We start from the raw sequence: 22,747 nt of genomic DNA on the forward strand, positions 1-22,747 counted from the left end.
CACACGACCGGATGATAGGTGCATCACCGGAGCCAGCAAGGTACGTCCTCCTCCTCCTTCTCATCCTCTTTTTTCTTCTCCCCCTCCTTATTCTTGTTCTCCTCCTCTTCCTTCTCCTCCTCTTCCTTCTCCTTCATTTTCTCTTCCTCTTTCTTCTTCTTCTTCTTTTCCTCCTCCTCCTGCTCCTCTCCCTCCTGCTCGTGCTCCTTCTTCTCTTCCTCCTTTCCCTCCTTCTTGTTCTTCTTTTCCTCCTCCTTCTGCTCTTCCTCTTCCCCCTTCTTCTCTTCCTCCTTTTGATCCTCCTCCTCCCCCTTCTTCTCCTCCTCCTTCTCTCCCTTCTTTTTCTTTTTCTCCTCCAATTTCTTCTCCTTCTTTTCCTCTTCCTCCTCCTGCTCATCCTCCTCCTTCTCCCCCACCTCCCTCTCCCCTTCCTTCTCATTTTTCTTCTCCTCCTCCTCTTCCCCCCTCCTTATTTTCCTCCTGCTGGTACTCTTCCTCCTCCTCTCCCTTATCCTTCTTTTTCTCCTCCAATTTCTTCTCCTTCTTCTTTTCCTCCTCCTCCTCCCCCTCCTTCTACCCCTCCTTCTCGTTCTTGTTCTCCTCCTCCTCCTTCTGCTCCTCCTCTCCCCCTCCTTCTCTTCCTCCTTCTGATCCTCCTCCTCCTTCACATCCTCTCCCTTCTCCTTCTTTCTCTCCTCCAATTTCTTCTCCTTCTTCTTTTCCTCCCCCTCCTCCTGCTCCCCCTCCTTCTCCTCCTTCTCCTCCCCCTCCTTCTGGTTCTTCTTCTCCTCCCCCTCGTCCTCTCCCTTCTCCTTCTTTTTCTCCTCCAATTTCTTCTCCTTCTTCTTTTCCTCCTTCTCCTCCTTCTCCTCCCCCTCCTTCTTGTTCGTGTCCTCCTCCTCTTCCCCTCCTTCTGATCCTCCTCCTCCACCTCATTCTCCTCCTCTCCCTTCTCCTTCTTTTTCTCCTCCAATTTCTTCTCCTTCTTCTTTTCCTCCTTCTCCTCCTTCTCCTCCCCCTCCTTCTTGTTCGTGTCTGCCTCCTCTTCCCCTCCTTCTCTTCCTCCTTCTGATCCTTTTTCCTCCTCCAATTTCTTCTCCTTCTTCTCTTTCTCCTCCCCCTCCTTTTTGTTCGTGTCCTCCTCCTCTTTCCTTCCTTCTGTTCCTCCTTCTGATCCTCCTTCTCCTCCTCTCCCTTCTTCTTTTTCTCCTCCAATTTCTTCTCCTTCTTCTTTTCCTCCTACTCCTCCCCCTCCTTCTTGTTCTCCTCCTCCTCTTCCTCTCCCTTCTCCTTCCTTTTCTTCTCTAATTTCTTCTCCTTCTTCTTTTCCTCCTCCTCCTGCTCCTCCTCCTACTTCTCCCCCTCCTTCTCGTTCTTGTTCTCCTCCTCCTTTTCCCCCTTCTTCTCTTCCTCCTTCTGATCCTCCTCTTCCCTCTCCTTCTCATCCTCTCCCTTCTCCTTCTTTTTCTCCTCCATTTTCTTCTCCTTCTTCTTTTCCTCTTCCTCCTCCTCCTTCTCCTCCCCACTCCTTCTTGTTCGTGTCCTCCTCTTTCTGCTCCTCCTCTTCCCCCTCTTTCTCTTCCTCCTTCTGCTCCTCCTCCCCCTCCTCTCCCTTCTCCTTTTTTTCTCCTCCAATTTCTTCTCCTTCTTCTTTTCCTCCTCCTCCTGCTCCTCCTCTTTCTCCCCCTTCTTCTCATTCTTCTCCTCCTCCTCTTACTCCTTCTGCTCAGCCTCTTCCCCCTCCTTCTCTTCCTCCTCCTTCTCCTCCCACTCCTTCTTGTTCTTCTTCTCCTCCTCCTCTTTCTGCTCTTCCTCTTCCCCCTCCTTTTTTCCTCCTCCTCCTTCACCCTGTCCTTCTCCTTCTTCTTCTCCTCCACCTCCTTCTCCCCTCCTTCTTCTCCTCCATCTCCTCCTCTTTCTTCACCTTCTCCTCCTTCTTTTCCTCCATCTCCTCCTCTTTCTTTACCTTTTCTTCTTCTTTCTCATCATCCTCCTTGTCTTCCTCCTTCTCCTCCTCCTTCTCCTTTTTCCTCCTCCTCTTCTTTTTTCTCCTTCTCCTCCTTCTTATCCGCAGCAGCAGCCATGAATGCTGGCAGTCCTGAGAGGACAGCAAAAAAGCATCAACTATCCCCAACAGCCTGTCAGCATATCCTCCTGGTCCCTGACTGGGATTCTGTCATGAAGCTCACCAACTTGTTGAAGGTAATAACTTCGTAGTTTATGTTCTGTGTTTTATAACAACAAACAATATGTTTATTGATCAGTTAGCAAAAGGTGTCTTGTAGTGATGAAACAGTGAGCTTGTTGAAAGGAAACAATTAGCTTTTCTCAACGCGCGGTTAAATTACAAGAGAAACGGTGACATCTAGTGGTGAGTTGGTGACAGTGCTTGTCATAAAATAACATTTAGTATGACGTCGTTTCCTTTTTCATATTCGAAGCACTAGTTTGTCCACGAAGTGCTCATTTTACACATAAGTATGTATAAGTGCAGGTACATTTTGAATATAGTATTAAGCACATATCACCGCTTCAAATAACGTTTTTTTAAACTTCCTCATTTTTAACCACATCATTTCCAAATAGTCATATGACAACATGACACAATTTATAACTTCCTGCTATATTTCAAAGTAAAGCAAAAATAGAAAAATTAAGTTTGTTTTACAGCTTAATGTCATCTCAAATGTAAAGATGACAATTAGTCCAGTTTACTGTATACGGTATAGTTGAGAATGACCAGTAGAGGGCGGCCTTGCCTGCCGGGCAGACTGTTAAAGTGTGAGTGTGTGGAAAATTCCACTCCAAACAAGCTCGTGTCGAAAGGCCAACACAATATTTGAGAGCAAGAAAAACAAGAAATGTATTGAAATGTATCAACATCAAAATGATCGTTAAAAATGTACAAAAAAAAGCTGTTTGGAGGTACCGTATAGTATAACTTATTTCCCCGTTAAGAGCCTTTAAGTATGAAATCAATAAAGTTAGGCCTTCATAAAGGTGCATAATATTTGTGGCATCACAACATAAGTGACGTGTGTGTGTGTGTTGCTTGGTGAGTTTGAACATGCTAAAGCAGGCTGTGCACTTCATTAAACATGCACTGCAATTCCCAATTTAATAAAAAAAAAAAAGTTATTTCCTGCGTCATCCATTCCTCCAAGCTACCTCTGCGGTTACCATGGCAACCACTCAAAGCATCCTTTGTGCAGGGAGATAACACATACCTCAAAACATTCTACTGCTGCTTGGTGTGATACTCTACAGCTGTACACACAACATAACAAGCATATTGGTGAATGAACATGAGCATTTTTATCTTTGTAAAGAGGGATGAACATGGTGGCTCTGATTCATCTTTAAGAATGACATGTGAGCAAGCAGACTTGGAAACGTCACATTCAAATATTTTTATTACATACAGATTTGAACAACGCAAACAAGGAAGTGGCCTCAGAAGACGACGAAGGCTGGTGAGTTGAACTTTGACCCCTGACACCAACATGTCTACACACACTGCCGCCCTCTATAGCCACAAAATCAACTTTATTTACACCATGATGGAAAAACGACAAATGTACAAAAAGAGAGTCGGGGCTCTTGTGTTTAAAATGTATAAAACTTCCTTAGTGATGGTATTAATACACATTTTGCTGCTGTGAATGCTTGTGATTGATTGTGCTTTGATGGATGAGGAGCTGCTTTGTTAACTTACGATACACAGGGGTCCCTAAACTTTTTGACTCGGGGGCCACATTGGGTTAAAATAATTTGGCTGGAGGGGTCCAGGTTTAGCTTTTGTGAATATATATATATATATATATATATATATATATATATATATATATATATATATATATATATATATACACACACACATACATACATACACATACATATGTATATATACACATACATATATATATATATACACACACATATATATATATATGTATATGTATATATATATATATATATATATATATATATATATGTATATATATATATATATATGTATGTGTATATATGTATATATGTGTATATATATACATATACATATATATATATATATATGTATATATATATATATATATATATATATATATATATATATATATATATATATATATATATATATACACATATATATATATATATATATATATATATACAAAGTTTGGACACACCTTCTCATCCAATGATGCGTTTCCTTTATTTTCATGACTATTTACATTGTAGATTGTCACTGAAGGCATCAAAACTATGAATGAACACATGTGGAGTTATGCACTTAACAACAAATGGTGAAATACCTGAAAACATGTTTTATATTCTAGTTTCTTCAAAATAGCCACCCTTTGCTCTGATTACTGTTTTGCACACTCTTGGCATTCTCTCGATGAGCTTCAAGAGGTAGTCACCTGAAAGGGTTTTCACTTCACAGGTGTCATAGTTTTGATGCCTTCAGTGACAATCTACAATGTAAATAGTCATGAAAATAAAGAAAACTCATTGACATGAGAAGGTGTGTCCAAACTTTTGGCCTGTACAATATATATATATATATATATACACACACACACATTTTTGTCCTGTCCTCCTCTCCACAATTTCTCCCTCTGTCTTCTTTTTTCCGGTCCGGCTGTGCAAATCCCTAAATATATTCAAACATTTAAGAAAGTCAAATACAAATAAGGTATCCCACACTTCTCTTTTGTAAGGTACATCTGAATAGCAGACAAGGGGAAACAACATCAACAATATAAATTTGCCTGAGAGGATTTGTTCTGACGTATGCCGCTTATTTATTTTTTTCAACTCGGGATGTCCCGCGGGCCAGATTGTTGACGCTGGCGGGGGCCGCAGCTGGGGCACCTCCGTACTATACGATATATACCGACGATATGTGAGTTTAAACTGAAAATAACGGCTTCAAAAATAAGCTGTGTGGCATCACTCTGGTTACCGTGGCAACACCCACATTACCTGTTTTAACACTCGGGATATGTGGGTGGACCAGCCTGTACACATTGGGTGTCAGCTTCGGTGTTATGGTTAAGAACATTACAAAACAGATGAGTTCTGTTAGCATTTAGCACAAACGGCTAACAGCTTAGCATGTTGAGCTTCTAAATGGTGTCACATGTTTATCCGCTTCCTGTACGCATGCACAACAATGGCTTCTGAATTCAATCACAGTTTACACCAAAAAGAAACGACAATTATTCCTTACTTCAGCTTTAAAAATGAACACTTGCTACTTCCCGTCTCTTGGCGTCTTCAGGGTGAATGTAGCGTAACACAAAAGGTGCGTTCGGGTTCCTGGGAGTCTCCCTGTGTTCCTCTCATCTTGCGCGACGTTTTTTTAAGTTCCTCTGTGTGGGGAAAAAAAAGCCGCAAAGAGAACTGGAGCATTCCCATGACACACTGGAGGGGGTGGATGCAGCATTAGGAAAGGCCTGAGTGAGCAGATACAGTCACGACGGTTTGACGGGCGGCAGGCGGCGGCAGGTGTGAGGGCGCCCTTACTCCCCCTTGTGGCAGTAAATGTCCTTCAGAGCTTTCAACTCCTCGATCAACGTCTTGTTTTGGTTTTCCAGCACAGCCACGCGGTTTTCTAGACATTTCACGTACTCTTTCTTTTTCCTCCGGCACTCTCGCGCCGCCTCCCTGCGGAAGAAGAGAATAGTTGGTCAGGAGGCGCCAACGAGTGGCCTGGCGTGCACACTACGGCGTGCAGTTGCGAAAAAGTCAAGGAGGTTGTCATGGAAACGTGGTGCTGATGAATTCGGACCTGTTTTTCATGAGCCGCACTTCCCTCTTGCGCGTGACCTCCTCGGTGTGATGCGACGACGGGCTCTGTGTGGCGCTCGGTGACGGCGCCATCACGATGGTGTGGCTCAAACCTGTGTTGGGCGAGCGCAGCTGATAGGCGGGGATGTCTCCAGTGGCGGCTGCGGACAGAGTACACAACTTTTTTTTTACCTCCGCCGAGCACAAATCATATGAACTGATGTTTGTTTGCATGCAGAATGAGGCAAAAACAAACCATTTCCACAATACTTTTTGTAGCTTCATATTTATGCTTGTAAACTAGGAAACTACTACCGTATTTTTCGGACTATAAGTCGCAGTTTTTTTTCATAGTTTGGCCAGGGGTGCGACTTATGTGTGAAATTATTAACACATTACCGTAAAATATCAAATAATATTATTTAGCTCATTCACGTAAGAGACTAGACGTATAAGATTTCATGGGATTTAGCGATTAGGAGTGACAGATTGTTTGGTAAACGTATAGCATGTTCTATATGTTATAGTTATTTGAATGACTCTTACCATAATATGTTACGTTAACATACCAGGCACGTTCTCAGTTGGTTATTTATGCCTCATATAACGTACACTTATTCAGCCTGTTGTTCACTATTCTTTATTTATTTTAAATTGCCTTTCAAATGTCTATTCTTGGTGTTGGGTTTTATCAAATACATTTCCCCAAAAAATGCGACTTACAGGTAAAAGCCAGTAAGTTAGAATATTTTGAAAAACTTGATTTATTTCAGTAATTGCATTCAAAAGGTGTAACTTGAACATTATATTTATTCATTGCACACAGACTGATGCATTCAAATGTTTATTTCATTTAATTTTGATGATTTGAAGTGGCAACAAATGAAAATCCAAAATTCCGTGTGTCACAAAATTAGAATATTGTGTAAGGCTAATACAAAAAAGGGATTTTTAGAAATGTTGGCCAACTGAAAAGTATGAAAATGAAAAATATGAGCATGTACAATACTCAATACTTGGTTGGAGCTCCTTTTGCCTCAATTACTGCGTTAATGCGGCGTGGCATGGAGTCGATGAGTTTCTGGCACTGCTCAGGTGTTCTGAGAGCCCAGGTTGCTCTGATAGTGGCCTTCAACTCTTCTGCGTTTTTGGGTCTGGCATTCTGCATCTTCCTTTTCACAATACCCCACAGATTTTCTATGGGGCTAAGGTCAGGGGAGTTGGCGGGCCAATTTAGAACAGAAATACCATGGTCCGTAAACCAGGCACGGGTAGATTTTGCGCTGTGTGCAGGCGCCAAGTCCTGTTGGAACTTGAAATCTCCATCTCCATAGAGCAGGTCAGCAGCAGGAAGCATGAAGTGCTCTAAAACTTGCTGGTAGACGGCTGCGTTGACCCTGGATCTCAGGAAACAGAGTGGACCGACACCAGCAGATGACATGGCACCCCAAACCATCACTGATGGTGGAAACTTTACACTAGACTTCAGGCAACGTGGATCCTGAGCCTCTCCTGTCTTCCTCCAGACTCTGGGACCTCGATTTCCAAAGGAAATGCAAAATTTGCATGGTTGGGTGATGGTTTGGGGTGCCATGTCATCTGCTGGTGTCGGTCCACTCTGTTTCCTGAGATCCAGGGTCAACGCAGCCGTCTACCAGCAAGTTTTAGAGCACTTCATGCTTCCTGCTGCTGACCTGCTCTATGGAGATGGAGATTTCAAGTTCCAACAGGACTTGGCGCCTGCACACAGCGCAAAATCTTTCTGTTCTAAATTGGCCCGCCAACTCCCCTGACCTTAGCCCCATAGAAAATCTGTGGGGTATTGTGAAAAGGAAGATGCAGAATGCCAGACCCAAAAACGCAGAAGAGTTGAAGGCCACTATCAGAGCAACCTGGGCTCTCATAACACCTGAGCAGTGCCAGAAACTCATCGACTCCATGCCACGCCGCATTAACGCAGTAATTGAGGCTTAAGGAGCTCCAACCAAGTATTGAGTATTGTACATGCTCATATTTTTCATTTTCATACTTTTCAGTTGGCCAACATTTCTAAAAATCCCTTTTTTGTATTAGCCTTAAGTAATATTCTAATTTTGTGACACACGGAATTTTGGATTTTCATTTGTTGCCACTTCAAATCATCAAAATTAAATGAAATAAACATTTGAATGCATCAGTCTGTGTGCAATGAATAAATATAATGTACAAGTTACACCTTTTGAATGCAATTACTGAAATAAATCAAGTTTTTCAAAATATTCTAATTTACTGGCTTTTACCTGTATACTCCAGTGTGACTTATATGTTTTTTTCCTTCTTTATTATGCATTTTCGGCCGGTGCGACTTATACTCCGGTGCGACTTATACTCCAAAAAATACGGTAGTTTGTGTTGCGGCTTTTGTGTATCGGTTACATATACAGTAGACTCCCGCTATCTAAACGGGAAGATATGAACATCCCATCCGTCGGCATCCCAGTGAGAGCAGACATTGTACAGTAAGTGATTGTTTTCTTATGTTCAGTTTGTATTTCTTGTTTAGCTTGCTGGATCTTCTTATTACTCAGCTTCCAAAACTTGTAGCTAATATATTAAGTTAAAAAATTGAATAAGGTTCTGGATCATCATTTGTCCCAAAGTAGTCTTTGTCTCTCACGATTAGCAAAAGTGTTCTTGTTTCACATAAAAATTGTGAATGATAGGTAAAGTTCCAAAAACAGTTCAGTTCCCCTTTAAAGTACATAAAAGAAATGTAAAGAAATGTGCGGGTGACTATGTGGGCATCTACTGGATATACACAATCATTGAGTTTAATTAACTTAGAGTAAGAGTGCAATGTTTATGTCACGTACATTATTTCGCTACACGCACAATTTACATTTTCGGCGCAATCACTTCCTGTAGCTGCACCTTTACCCAGATTCTCACTGCGGACCATAAGGTTTTGCATTACTCAGTTACGCCGTTTTTAGCGTAACTCCGCACGCTAATCAACGGACATTAAAAAAGATACCGTATTGCAAAGACATTTTCAGCCATTAAGGCTAAGTTGTAGACGTGACGGGAGGATAAATACGTTGGGTTAAAAAATAAATAAAAAATAAGTAATTTTTTTTTTTTAAACATAACATTTTGAGTTATGTAAATGGGTGAGTCAGCTGTTTGGTGGCCCCTCGTCTTTCTTGTCTTGCCTGCTTTCCCCTGCAATTCCTACACACACACCCACACGCACACACACATTCTTGTATTTGCTACCTTCTTGAGACCTGTGAAAAATGCCTACCTCTTTAGGACCACCCTTTCTAGATATATAAATATTTGTATTTACAACATTAATAATATATACATACTATGCAAATATTAAAAAAGTAAGCTTTTAGTTAATTATTATTGTTTTTGAATTTTTGGTTTGTAATTGGTTTTTAATCTTCATTATTTACTTCAAGTTATTACAATATGTCTCCAAATACATATTTAATTGTTTTTATTAATTTTGGCCAAAGGGGGCGCATTTCAACTTCTTACACACTCTTGTTATTACATATGTTGACCAGAGACCTTTAAAAACCGACACAGTCAATTTGAAAAATCCCTCCTTTTTGGGACCACCCTAATTTTGATAGATTTCACCACGAGGGGTGCAAATGAGATCTCTTATTTGTTTTTTGTAATGTGCTTAAGGCCGATGACAAACGAGTCACGGACCACAGATGGCCCCTGTGCCGCACTTTGGGCAACCCAGCTTTAGAAGCTAACTGTTAATGGCCACTATAATCTTAGTACCGTAGTGTATTTGTTCATCCTATGGTCACATATGGGACGTGGGTTGTCTTAAGTCAGCACCGGAAGTCGTAAAATCAGCTGTTCACCCGGCGGGTTTTTTGGGGGATGAATAGGGAAGTCCTTCTTTAGCTGTCGTCTTGTTTCATCATATATTGCTACCTTTGCACCTGTCCATGTTTACTTTTGTATGACAATAAATCAACAAAAAATCCTGACTTTGGAGCAATGTTCACGGACTCTAGTATTTGGCTCTCTATTAGATGCAATGGTTTTCCATATTGGGACCATGATTGGGTCCTGACTTGTTCATCGGTCCTCATATGGAAGGTACTTTTTCTTCTTCATGTCTCCATAAAGGTAGAAATACAAGAACACACACACACATTCTTATATTTGTTACCTTCCAAAAAATGGATACCTCTTTAGGACCACCCTTTCTAGATGTATAAAGATTTGTATTTACAACATTAATAATATATACATACTATGCAAATAAAAGCTTGTTGTGAAAAATGAGTTGGAATTTCACAAGAACGTGGTCACAATTTCACAAGTAAAACTTAGAATTTTGGATTTTTATAATAAAGTCGTAATTTTACTCAATGCAAGTCAAAAATGTTCAAGAAAAACTGAATATTTGTGCAATATTATGATAAACGTTGGAATTTTACTCAATAACAGTAGCAATTTTACAAGAAAAGCTTAACATTTTGGCAATTTCATGAAAAACGTCGTAATTTTACTCGACAAAAGTCCCAATTTTATAAGAAAAACCTTAAAAATGTTGGCAATATTATAATTATAATCGTAATTTTACTTGGAAAAATTATCATAAAAGTCATAATTTTACTCAAAAAATGACACTATTTTACAAGAACAACAAAAAAATTGGCAACATTGTGATAAAAATCTGAATGTTATATGACAAATGTCACCATTTTGCTTTAAAAAGTAATAATTTTACGAGAAAATATTGCAATATTACAGAAACAGAAAGAATATGAGAAAATGTTCCCAATTTTATTAGCAAAATGTTGACACATTGTGAAAAAGACTGATTTTAGTTAATTGTAGATTTTTTTGTGGGGGGGGGTTGTAATTGGTTTCTAACCTTCCTTATTTACTTCAAGTAATTACAGTATGTCTCTATATACATATTTTATTTTTTTCAAATTAATTTTGGCCAAAGGGGGCCGATTTCAATGTCTTACACACACTTGTTATTACATATGTTGGCCAGAGGGGGAACACTTCAAAGATTTTACACACACTTGTTATTTCATATGTTGACAGTCATTTTTTTGGGACCACCCTAAATTTGATAGATTTCATCACCAGGGGTGCAAATGAGACATTCTCTATTAGATGCAATGGTTTTCCTTATTGGGACCATGATTTATGTCCCAACTTGTTCACCGCTCCTCATATGGAAGGTACTTTGCCTTGTTGATGTCTACAGAAGGGTGGAAATATAAGAACACACACACACACACACACACACACACACACACACACACAAGGATAACAGAAGGCAGTGCTGACGTCAGCGTGTGCGTCTCACTCGCCACTCTGCATTCCCTCCCGCCTGCCCGTGTTGTGTTCCAGGAAACCATGGTGACGTCAAAGCTGCAAATCCCCGCCCCCATCCTGCCTGACAACAATGATTAAACCATTTTACTGTACACTTGTTCACTTCGCCACAACAACCCAGCTTCCCCTTTTTTTGTCGCCATTAAACTACACGTCCTATAGTCGTCTACTAGTTAACCAACTAGTACTAGTAGCACTGAAGCAGCACACAAAATCATCCAAATACTGTAGTTTGTAAAGTTACTACCATGCTGGTTAGCTCGCGCGCAAGAACCGGAAGAAGAAGAAGTAAAAACGTTTAAAAAAATAAAATTAGGAAGTTGACAAAAGTTTACCTGACTCTGTCTCGTCCCCCGTGACGGCCATGTTAACCCTCCAGTGTTCCAGTACAAGTATTCCACTCAAACAGTCCGTCCGCGGTGACTCGCTGCCCGGCTAAAAGTCCGAGTGACGCCTTCTCGCTCCTCTCTTCTCCGTCTGGACCGTCAACTTCGCGGCGGGATTACAATTACCGGCATTGACGTCACCGTGACGTCACCGCCGACCGCTGAAGTCAACGAAGACGCGCTGGGTTAGAAGACACGCCCCCTCCTCCTCTTTCCTCCGCATGGAGGAGGCGGGGGGGAGGGTATTTTTGGAAGCAATGACGCAACTGGACAGCCTTGGCAAACAACGGGCGGCTCTGATTGGCTGAGTGTAAAGAAGGAGGCGGAACTAATGACACACCATTAACCTTTAACTTATTTATGTCAAGCAGAACTTTTAAACTATTTTCCACACTCCAGGTTTTTATTGCATCTAGTAGTCGTTACATTCTATGTTCAATTTTCATTCTTTTATGACTTTACCTCCAAGGTACTTTACTTACGTTTTTGTGTGTATTGCAAACATTTGGTGGTATAAATAACTAATTTAAACTATTTTTGGGGGGAGAGCGGCGGGGGTGGTGAATGTCAGTAAGCAGTTAAATCCTTAAATTTCTAAATAACAGTTTGGAAAAAATTGCAGTGACATAGCTTCTTAATACAAAACCTTAAAAGTCCTCATTTGGTGGTTTGTCTTTCAATCCATATTATAATATAAACTATTGCAAACAGTACGACACAGTTGAACAACCATAATAACATTGTTCATTAATAGTTCAAATATTATGGAGGGTCAAATGAGACAACACTTAATAAATCTTTAAATAATTACTTAAATGTGTCATTAATTAAATTATAATTTGAATTAAATGCATAAATGTAATATTAAATGTGTAATCTATTTAAAGTACATTTAATTTATCATTTCAATATTCATGTCAATTATTTTGTGATTTAATTGATTATTTTATGAACCTGTGAGTCACCACTTCCATCCATTCATTTTCTACCGCTTGTCCCTTTATTTTTATCTGTCAAACTCAGCCGTGATGGATTGCACGGCACTTTTACTCGCTTGCGTAATTTTAATTTGCTTGCGAAAATACCCTAATATTTGTGCACAAATACAGTTTTATGGTCAGAATGTCATCCGGGAACCTTTTTAAAAGTTTTACTTGAATGCATGTCATTTATTTGCACTAAATTTGGCAACACTTCTTTCAGGTTATATTTTGGAGTGAAATGTGCCAGCGAGCACACAAGTCCGATTCTTCTCACTCATTTTTGCACTGACATATGCATTGAGCGGATCACTGACCATAATGCATAAATTGCATGATTAATAAATGTGAACATGATTAAAATTATTATTTTTGTGATTTATCATAAGTTAACTCGTTAATTTTTACAGCCTTAGTTTTTAATTCAAATTATAATTAATAAAATGAATTAACTATTTAAATATTTATTTTTGTCCAATTTGACCTGCCACAGAATGAAATATGTGTTATTAATTAATATATTTTTCAGTGTTTTCTATTCAGACAAGATTTAGGTACAGTAGAGAGTCTTGGTCTTAAATAAGATTATCAATATTATCTTTGTAAGGGAAGATTACTTATTTAGATCTTCATAAGGCTGTGTACCTAATCAAGTGGCCAATGTGTGTGCGTGCATGTGTTTGTGTGTGTTTGTTCTTGTATTTCTACCCTTCTTGAGACATCAACAAGGAAAAGTACTTTCCATATGAGGACTGGTGAACAAGTTAGGACATAAATCATGGTCCCAATAAGGAAAACCATTGCATCTAATAGAGAATGTCTCATTTGCACCCCTGGTGGTGAAATCTATCAAAATTAGGGTGGTCCCAAAAAGGAGGGATTTTTCAAATTGACTGTGTGTCGGTTTTAAAAGTGCTCCCCCTCTGGTCAACATATGAAATAACAAGTGTGTGTAAGGAATTGAAATGCGCCCCCTTTTGGCCAAAATTAATTAAAGAAATAAATAAATATGTATATAGAGACATACTGTAATAACGAAGTAAATAATGAAGATTAAAAACCAATTACAGACAAAAAATGTAATTAACTAAAAGCAGTCTTTTTCTCACAATGTGTCAACTTTTTTCCTATAAAATTGGGAACTATTTCTCATTCTTTCTGTTTCTGTAATATTGCAATATTTTCTTGTAAAAATATTACTTTTTTATGTAAAGTGTTTACTTTTTAATGCAAACTGGTGACATTTGTCATATAAAATTCTGACTGTTATCACAATATTGCCAATTTTTTTGTTGTTCTTGTAAAATAGTGACATTTTTTTAGTAAAATTATAACTCTTGTCATAATCTTGCCAAGTAAAATTCCGATTATTATAATATTGCCCAAATTTCAAAGTTTTCTTATAAAATTGTGACTTTTGTCGAGTAAAATGACGACTCTTTTCATAAAATTGCCAAAATGTTAAGCTTTTCTTGTAAAATTGTGACTGTTATTGAGTAAAATTCCAACTTTTATCATAATATTGCACAGATGTTCAGTTTTTCTTGGGAAATTCTGACTTGCGTTGAGTAAAATTACGATTTATTATAATACTGCCAAAACTCTACGTTTTTCTTCATTGATTGATTGATTGATTCTTGTGAAACTGTGACCTTTTTCTTGTGAAATTCCAACTCATTTTTCACAACAAGCTTTTTTATATTTGCATAGTGTGTATATATTATTAAGGTTGTAAATACAAATCTTTATATATCTAAAAAGGGTGGTCCTAAAGAGAGAGGCATTTTTTGGAGGTCTCAAGAAGGTGACAAACACAAGAATGTGTGTGTGTGTGTGTGTGTGTGTGTGTGTGTGTGTGTGTGTGTGTGTGTGTGTGTGTGTGTGTGTGTGTGTGTGTGTGAGTGTGTGAGTGTTGTTGCAAAGTTCTTTCGGAGACCATTAGCAGCAAACATAGAATTTGTCCCTGCTGACAAGAAAACATGAACATTTGACAGCCAGACATTAGCTACCATGAATGAGCATCTGTCCTCCCTGGATGAAGAACTGCTTGGGGGCATCGCCCTGTGAGGCAGCACACTGCAGGATGGCACCACCAGGTTGCGGGTTCAGAGTTTGACTCCCCTGAAGAGCCTCAGCTCCGGTGCCACTCAGCCGGATGGTTCTACCCTGAGCGAAGGCGACTGTGGAGAAGGCGCGGACCTCAGTCAGTATGTTGGAATTATGTTGTGTTGTTATGCTGACTGTGCACTGACTGTATTGTCCTGAGCTGTTCTGGTAGATGGTTGGCTTGGAACCAGAGTCCACGCTTGCGATCGCCGCCTCCTCCTCCTCCTCGTCGATTTTAGGAACCGACGAAGCGTCCGATGCGAGCTCGTTGAGGATTTTTCTGTGGACAACAAGAAGGTTTGGTGAAAAGGACGTCTCGCTCTTTCTGACGGCGACGTTCAATGTTCTCACCGATAAGATGGACGTCTGGAGAGCAGCTCTCGTCTCTTGTGAGTGACGCCGTCTGACTCGTTAGCCGGAGTTACCTGATGACGTTTCATAGGAGCATGATCTTGTGTGACTTCAGACTAGAATGGAATGACTCAGTCAGTGTGTGATTACCTCAGGATTTAGAGGGTGTGGTGACTGTATGACGGAGGTCTGAGTCTTCCTGTGAGGAGAGACCTATACCAGAAAAAAGAAGAAGCTCAGCTAGAACAGCAAGTGGATAAAGGTACTCTTGTCTAAACCACCTCTATGGAGCCTAATCATATATGGCTTGGTTTTTAGCATTCAATCAATCAATCAATGTTTATTTATATAGCCCTAAATCACAAGTGTCTCAAAGGGCTGCACAAGCCACAACGACATCCTCGGTACAGAGCCCACATAAGGGCAAGGAAAAACTCACCCCAGTGGGATGTCGATGTGAATGACTATGAGAAACCTTGGAGAGGACCGCATATGTGGGTAACCCCCCCCCCTCTGGGGGAGACCGAATGCAATGGATGTCGAGTGGGTCTGACATAATATTGTGAGAGTACAGTCCATAGTGGATCCAACATAATAGTAAGAGTCCAGTCCATAGTGGGGTCAGCAGGAGACCATCCCGAGCGGAGACGGGTCAGCAGCGCAGAGATGTTCCCAACCGATGCACAGGCGAGCGGTCCACCCCGGGTCCCGACTCTGGACAGCCAGCACTTCATCCATGGCCACCGGACCTGTGTGTCTCCCTCTCCACAAGGGATAGGGGGAGCAGAGGAGAAAGGAAAAGAAACGGCAGATCAACTGGTCTAAAAGGGGGGTTTATTTAAAGGCTAGAGTATACAAATGAGTTTTAAGATGGGACTTAAATGCTTCTACTGAGGTAGCATCTCTAACTGTTACTGGGAGGGCATTCCAGAGTACTGGAGCCCGAATAGAAAACGCTCTATAGCCCGCAGACTTTTTTTGGGCTCTGGGAATCACTAATAAGCCAGAGTTCTTTAAACGCAGATTTCTTGCCGGGACATATGGTACAATACAATTGACAAGATAGGACGGAGCTAGACCGTGTAGTATTTTATACGTAAGTAGTAAAACCTTAAAGTCGCATCTTAAGTGCACAGCAAGCCAGTGCAGGTGAGCCAGTATAGGCGTAATATGATCAAACTTTCTTGTTCTTGTCAAAAGTCTAGCAGCCGCATTTTGTACCAACTGTAATCTTTTAATGCTAGACATAGGGAGACCCGAAAATAATACGTTACAGTAATCGAGACGAGACGTAACGAACGCATGAATAATGATCTCAGCGTCGCTAGTGGACAAAATGGAACGAATTTTAGCGATATTACGGAGATGAAAGAAGGCCGTTTTAGTAACACTCTTAATGTGTGACTCAAAGGAGAGAGTTGGGTCGAAGATAATACCCAGATTCTTTACCGAGTCGCCTTGTGTAATTGTTTGGTTGTCAAATGTTAAGGTGATATTATTAAATAAATGTCGGTGTCTAGCAGGACCGATAATCAGCATTTCCGCATTGGCATTTTTTGTCTGCATATGCAGAAAACACCTTCTAATTTGTTTTGACACTCTGCAAAGGTTTGAATTGTGCGCTAACCATCACCTACAGGACTCAAGTGGACCAGCGTAAACTTGAACGTAGAACACTTGAGTTGTTAGAAGGGCCGGCCCGTGGCATGAACATTATATGCGGTTGTTTAGGGCTACAACCGCTAAGGAGACCAGGGGCCGTATTTATCAAGCATCTTACAGTGCAAATACGACACCGACTTCCCGCTGAAAAGCGAGCTGAGAAAAAGAAAGGTGAAGGAACTGAAATCCCAGTTGTCCGGACAGCAGTCATTTTTCACACAAACTTCAAAAGCGAAAGTCGCCACCGAAGCATCATTCCGGGTGAGTCACATCATAGTTAAAAACAAGAAGTCCTTCCAATACGGAGAGATGGTAAAGGAGGCATTTGTTGAAGCAGCTGACTCATTGTTCCGAGACTTTAAAAATAAGGCAGAAATATTATCTTCCATCAAAGCTCTCCAGCTGTCAAGATGTACAGTTACACGGCGCTGTGAAGCCATGGCTGAGGATTTAACCCAGCAACTTTGGACGGACATCGGAGATTGCGAGTGTTTCTCACTGCAGTTGGACGAATTTACGGACGTGAGTGACACAGCCCAGATGTGCATTTTCATCCGTATGGTGTTTAGTGATATTACTACAAAAGAAGAGCTATTAACATTACTGCCCATGAAAGAACAGACGCGAGGAGAGGACATATTTCAGTCGTTTAAAAACTTTGTGGAGAAAACTCAGCTCCCAGTGTACAAACTGATGTCTATCACCACGGATGGAGCTCCCGCAATGGTTGGCCGCTTGAATGGATTTATTGCCAAGTGCAGGCAGGACGATGATTTCCCGGACTTCCTAAATTACCATTGCATAATCCACCAACAAGCGTTATGCGCTAAAATGCTCAACATGAAGGAGATCATGGATGTTGCAATGAAGATCGCCTGTTCTATTCGCGCCAGATCTCTTCAAAGGCGGTTATTTCGTGCACATCTGGAGAAGGCTGACTGCGACCACTCTGAGTTGTTGCTGCACACTGACGTGAGATGGCTTAGTCGAGGGAAATTCCTGCAAAGATTTCGAGAGCTCTGTCCAGAGATTAAGGAGTTTTTCCGTGTAGCAGCTGGACATGCAGAATACACGCAACTAAATGACGGTCAGTGGCTGTTAGACTTGGCATTTTTAACCGATCTGACCAACATGTTGAATGATCTTAATCTAGAGCTGCAAGGAAAAGACAAAACAGTGATCAATATGATCAGCTCAGTTAATGCTTTCAAACGAAAGATGAAACATCTCTCCTCAAAGCTGCAGCGCCATGATTTGGCAAACTTCCAGAACCTGGCGTCAGAGCTGGAGATGCAAGGGAAGGCCTGTGTGCAACTTGACAGTGCACGCTACACAGAGCAGATTGACAATTGTCTGTCAGAGTTTGACAAACGCTTTCAAGACTTTTCTTTGCTCGAGCCAGTCGCTACATTCATGTGCTATCCTTTTCGGGAAGATGCTGAGGTTGATTCCCTCGCATCACAAATTGCAACACTATTTCACCTGAACTCTTCTGGAGTGGAAGATGAGATTTTGACACTGCAAGCCAACATTGAGCTGAAGTCCAGAGCTCATGGACAGTTCTGGAACTTACTCACAGAGGTAAAGTACCCCAACATCAGGAAATGTGCTACCTCCTTGACTGCATTATTCGGCTCCACTTATTTATGTGAGTCAGCCTTTTCCCACATGAAGATCATTAAGTCCAAGTACCGTTCCACCATGACTGATGAACATTTGGAAGTGTGCTTGAGGCTGGCTGTCAGCAGCTACTGTCCGGACTATGCATCCCTGACTGATTCAATTCAGTGCAAGTCATCAGAGTAAACTCGGGTAATGACAAAAAATGTACATAGTTAATTGTGTTGTGTTGTGCAATATTGGCTCATGCGGTTATGCATGTACATCAACATACATTGTTGATATAAAGAATCCTCAATATATTTAGAAATAAATATACGTTTTGCATTTTTGTAGTAGGTACATCATTTTGACTTGATCATTTTATAAGTAGCTTGCATGCTGAAAAAGTGTGAGCACCCCTGATTCTTGTATTATCATTAAACACCTTTAATTTATTAACAATATTAACTATATGTGTTAAACATGCTTGCATTATCATTAAACACCTTTAACTTGTTAACAAAAACATATATTTCATAAATAAGTAAATATAAATTATATATATGAATGAGGTAGATCCCCACGACTTGATCAATTGAAAAGTAGCTCGCCTGCAGAAAAAGGGTGAGCACCCCTGCCTTACATGAATCAGCTCATTCCTAGCTTTCACTGTGAACTAAACGGAAATTTGGCATAATGAATTTATAATCATATTTAAGTGAAAAATTATCAAAGTTCACATTCTGGCTACTGTATGATAAACATACTCGCCAACCTTGAGACCTCCGAATTCGGGAGATGGGGGGCGGGGTTTGGTGGTAGCGTGGGTGTATATTGTAGCGTCCCGGAAGAGTTAGTGCTGCAAGGGGTTCCGGGTATTTGTTCTGTTGTGTTTATGTTGTGTTACGGTGCGGATGTTCTCCCGAAATGTGTTTGTCATTCTTGTTTGGTGTGGGTTCACAGTGTGGCGCATATTTGTAACAGTGTTAAAGTTGTTTATACGGCCACCCTCAGTGTGACCTGTATGGCTGTTGATCAAGTATGCCTTGCATTCACTTGTGTGTGTGTTAAAGCCGCATATGATATGCGAATGGGCCAGAACACTGTTTGTATGAAGGAGAAGTGAACGTGACGACAGGTTGTAGAGGACGTTAAAGGCAGTGCCTTTAAGGCACGCCACCAATATTGTCGTCCGGGTGGAAATCGGGAGAAATTCGGGAGAATGGTTGCCCCGAGAGATATTCGGGAGGGGCACTGAAATCCGGGAGTCTCCAGGGAAAATCGGGAGGGTTGGCAAGTATGACGATAAATATGATAAATCCCATCTAGATCAGTGATTCCTACACTCAGGTACACAGGCTCCATCTAGTGGTACGCCAAAGAATCACTTGATTCAAGTACAGTGTTTTATTTTCCCATATTCAAACACAGTGTGACTGTTCACAGTGTGTGTAATGATACAGTGGTCAACAATATCAAATATACATGTTGAATTAAACCTGCCTTGTTTTTAATGAAAACTTAGGTCTACCATGCTACTGTATTTAAATGTTAATCATAGTGGTGGTACTGGAAGAGCCAGGTGTTTTCTGAGGTGGTACTTCGTGAAAAACGTTTGAGAACCACTGTTCTCGATATGTTAATCCCATCTTTAAAAAGTCAAAAACCTTATAAAAGATTTTTCATACAAAATTTTGGAGACATTACAAGCTGCATGCAAAAATCATATTGTAGTTTTTATGTGTCTTTTAAAGATATATTTTCTTCAGCTCTTTAGGGGTCTAGTTATAAAAAATAAATAATATTAAACCCCTAAATGAGGCCACACAAGCCTGGTTGGTAGCTTTGACTTTGTCTCGCGGTCCACTCATTCCTGCAGTGTTTTGGTTTTTACACACTTGCAAAACAAAACACATTGCTTAGCTCAAATTGTTTACTTGGGAAAAAGGTCCTTCATCCTGGTCCTCCTCCTCCTCCTCCTCGTCGTCTGAGAGCGAGTCGTTCATGCTGTCATCCAGTTGGGACGAGTCGTCCATGGTTGCTTGTCTCTGAGGACAAAAACATCAGAATCAGAATCAGAAATACTTTATTAAGTATTTCTTAATATTATTACTACTATTATCCATAAACATGTGGATTCAAGTTACCAACAAAAATGTCTTTATGACTGTTGAATGGGTAATCTCATTTAATTCAATCATATCAAATGGGGGTTTCAAAGTGTTTTGCTTATTTTTGGGATCTAATTAATTTTTAGTGTAAGTGACTTTGAAATACATTTGGTCGAATCAACTTCTCTATTCTGGGTAGCAGAAAGTAAACTTGTTTGAAATGTTGCCATTAATGCGGATCAACTGAATCCGTTTCCGGGCGATTTAGTTTGAAGGTTCAACTTCCGGCCTTGTTACGGTGTCCAACTTAAAAAGTGCAGCTCGCTGAGTCATCACAGGCCACTTCTTCCCTCACCAACTCGCTGCGCTTATTCGTCTTCATACACACTGAAGTTTTCTTAACTATCTCCATGCTGCCTACGTGCGCGTCCCCTACGCGCATGCGTCCCACGCGTGACCGTGGCATCTCGTCGTGACTTACCGAAAACTTTTCACGTCGAGCTCGTCGTCACCGGTGACGGTGCGGCTGGATGTCGTCGCTCCACGTCAGCGCAGATCATCCACTGACGACACCCTGGCAGCAGCGGCCGCTTTCGCGACAGAGAGTACGCGCGCAGCAGCGGGAGCAAGATAGTTCACGGCCATCGCTACTCACTTCCGGGTTCGCCCTGCTATGCCGTCGACACGACCAAAACGACAGTTTAGTCCAGAAGCTTCTCTACTTTTGTGCCGACGAATGTTTTACATTTAACTATAAGACATTTAACGTAAAAATATGGATGTGACTGACCGTAAAACGTAATTTGTGTATCAGCCTACCATTCAGTACACAGTGTTGGTACAGCTTTTGTCGGCGTTCCGACATGTTACGTAAAATATGAACGCATATGACTGGAAAAGGAACTCAATTGTCAGCCTAACATTTAGTACATATTGTAAGTATTGCTTTTGTAGTACATTCAAACTCAAATTTAGAAAAATAAACGGAACAGGTGAGATATATTTTTTTAAGGTGACAACGCACTCATCCAGTCATATGAGTCTGACGTCATCCCTATCCTCGCACAGCCATCCATCAGATGACTGACGTCATTTCTATGTTTAGTTTTTATCAAAATGTATTAATAATATGCAACATCTACATACAGGCAAATACATAATAATAATCAGAACAAGTACAGAAACTGTACAAAAACAGTACAAAACAGCGCCAGGGGGTTGTAAACTCAATAAAGTAACTAAAGTAGAATGCAATATATATATATATATTATCTTAAAAAGTTTCTTAAAAAAAGGTAGAAAAGCGCTATACAAGTACAACCCATTTACCATATATATATATATATATATATATATATATATATATATATATATAAATAAACAGTACAAAACAGCACCAGGGGGTTGTAAACTCAATAAAGTAATTAAAGTAGAATGCAATATATATATATATATATATATATATATATATATATATATATATATATATATATATATATATATATATACATACACACAACTACAGTGTATATATATATACACATATACATATATATATATATATATATTAGTGTATATATATATATATATATAGTGTATATATATATAGTGTATATATATATACACATATATATATATATATAGTGTATATATATATACACTGTAGTTGTGTGTGTGTATATATATATATATATATATTGCATTCTACTTGTATAGACTTGTATAGCGCTTTTCTACCTTATTTTAAGAAACTTTTTAAGAAACAGGCAAAGACATAATAATAATCAGAACAAGTACAGAAACAGTACAAAACAGCACCAGGGGGTTGTAAACTCAATAAAGTAATTCAAGTAGAATGCAATATATATATATATATATATATATATATATATATATATATATATATATATATATATATATATATATATATATATATATATATATATATATATATATATATATACATATATATACATATATATATATATATATACACAACTACAGTGTATATATATATATATATATATACAGTATATGTGTGTATATATTATAGATCAGTGACGTGCGGTGAGGTTCATGACTGGTGAGGCACTGACTTCATCACAGTCAGATTTACAAACATATGAACCCTAAAGAGTATCTTATTCATCATTTGATTGGCAGCAGTTAACGGGTTATGTTTAAAAGCTCATACCAGCATTCTTCCCTGCTTGGCACTCAGCATCAAGGGTTGGAATTGGTGGTTAAATCACCAACAATTATTCCCGGGCGCGGCGCCGCTGCTGCCCACTGCTCCCCTCACATCCCAGGGGGTGATCAAGGGGATGGGTCAAATGCAGATGACAAATTTCACCACACCTAGTGTGTGTGTGACAATCATTGG

The 22,747-nt window shown here is 39.9% G+C and overlaps 1 protein-coding gene and 1 pseudogene across 2 annotated transcripts; both read right to left on the reverse strand.

Moving 5' to 3' along the window:
* Positions 1-23: 23 nt before the first annotated feature.
* On the reverse strand, positions 24-1,989 carry LOC140679590 (uncharacterized; annotated as a pseudogene).
* A 2,792-nt stretch (positions 1,990-4,781) lies between these two features.
* crema (cAMP responsive element modulator a) lies at positions 4,782-20,974 on the reverse strand. Of its 2 annotated transcripts, XM_061979079.1 has the most exons (8): positions 20,846-20,974; positions 20,191-20,301; positions 15,140-15,202; positions 14,990-15,063; positions 14,785-14,918; positions 14,542-14,712; positions 5,795-5,954; positions 4,782-5,670 (listed from the first exon to the last, which is right to left on the reverse strand). In XM_061979079.1, the coding sequence occupies exons 2-8, from the start codon at positions 20,287-20,289 to the stop codon at positions 5,526-5,528; spliced, it is 846 nt and encodes a 281-aa protein (XP_061835063.1). In that variant the 5' UTR covers positions 20,290-20,301; positions 20,846-20,974; the 3' UTR covers positions 4,782-5,525. The 2 variants fall into 2 exon arrangements, with proteins under 2 accessions (XP_061835063.1, XP_061835064.1); XM_061979080.2 differs by lacking the exons at positions 14,542-14,712; positions 14,785-14,918; positions 14,990-15,063; ... (1 more) ...; positions 20,191-20,301; positions 20,846-20,974 and adding an exon at positions 11,502-11,780.
* Positions 20,975-22,747: the final 1,773 nt, after the last annotated feature.

This window comes from Nerophis lumbriciformis, linkage group LG19 (genome assembly GCF_033978685.3).
Source record: "Nerophis lumbriciformis linkage group LG19, RoL_Nlum_v2.1, whole genome shotgun sequence".
NCBI lineage: Eukaryota > Metazoa > Chordata > Actinopteri > Syngnathiformes > Syngnathidae > Nerophis > Nerophis lumbriciformis.

Excerpts from the sequence above, each read along its gene's own strand:
- crema (XM_061979079.1), bottom strand. The coding sequence starts at position 20,289 with ATGGACGACTCGTCCCAACTGGATGACAGCATGAACGACTCGCTCTCA. Across the intron at positions 15,064-15,139 it reads CACACCCTCTAAATCCTGAG|GTAACTCCGGCTAACGAGTC; the intron begins GTAATCACACAC and ends AAACGTCATCAG. Across the intron at positions 5,955-14,541 it reads AGGACAGATGCTCATTCATG|CCGCCACTGGAGACATCCCC; the intron begins GTAGCTAATGTC and ends CTCTGTCCGCAG.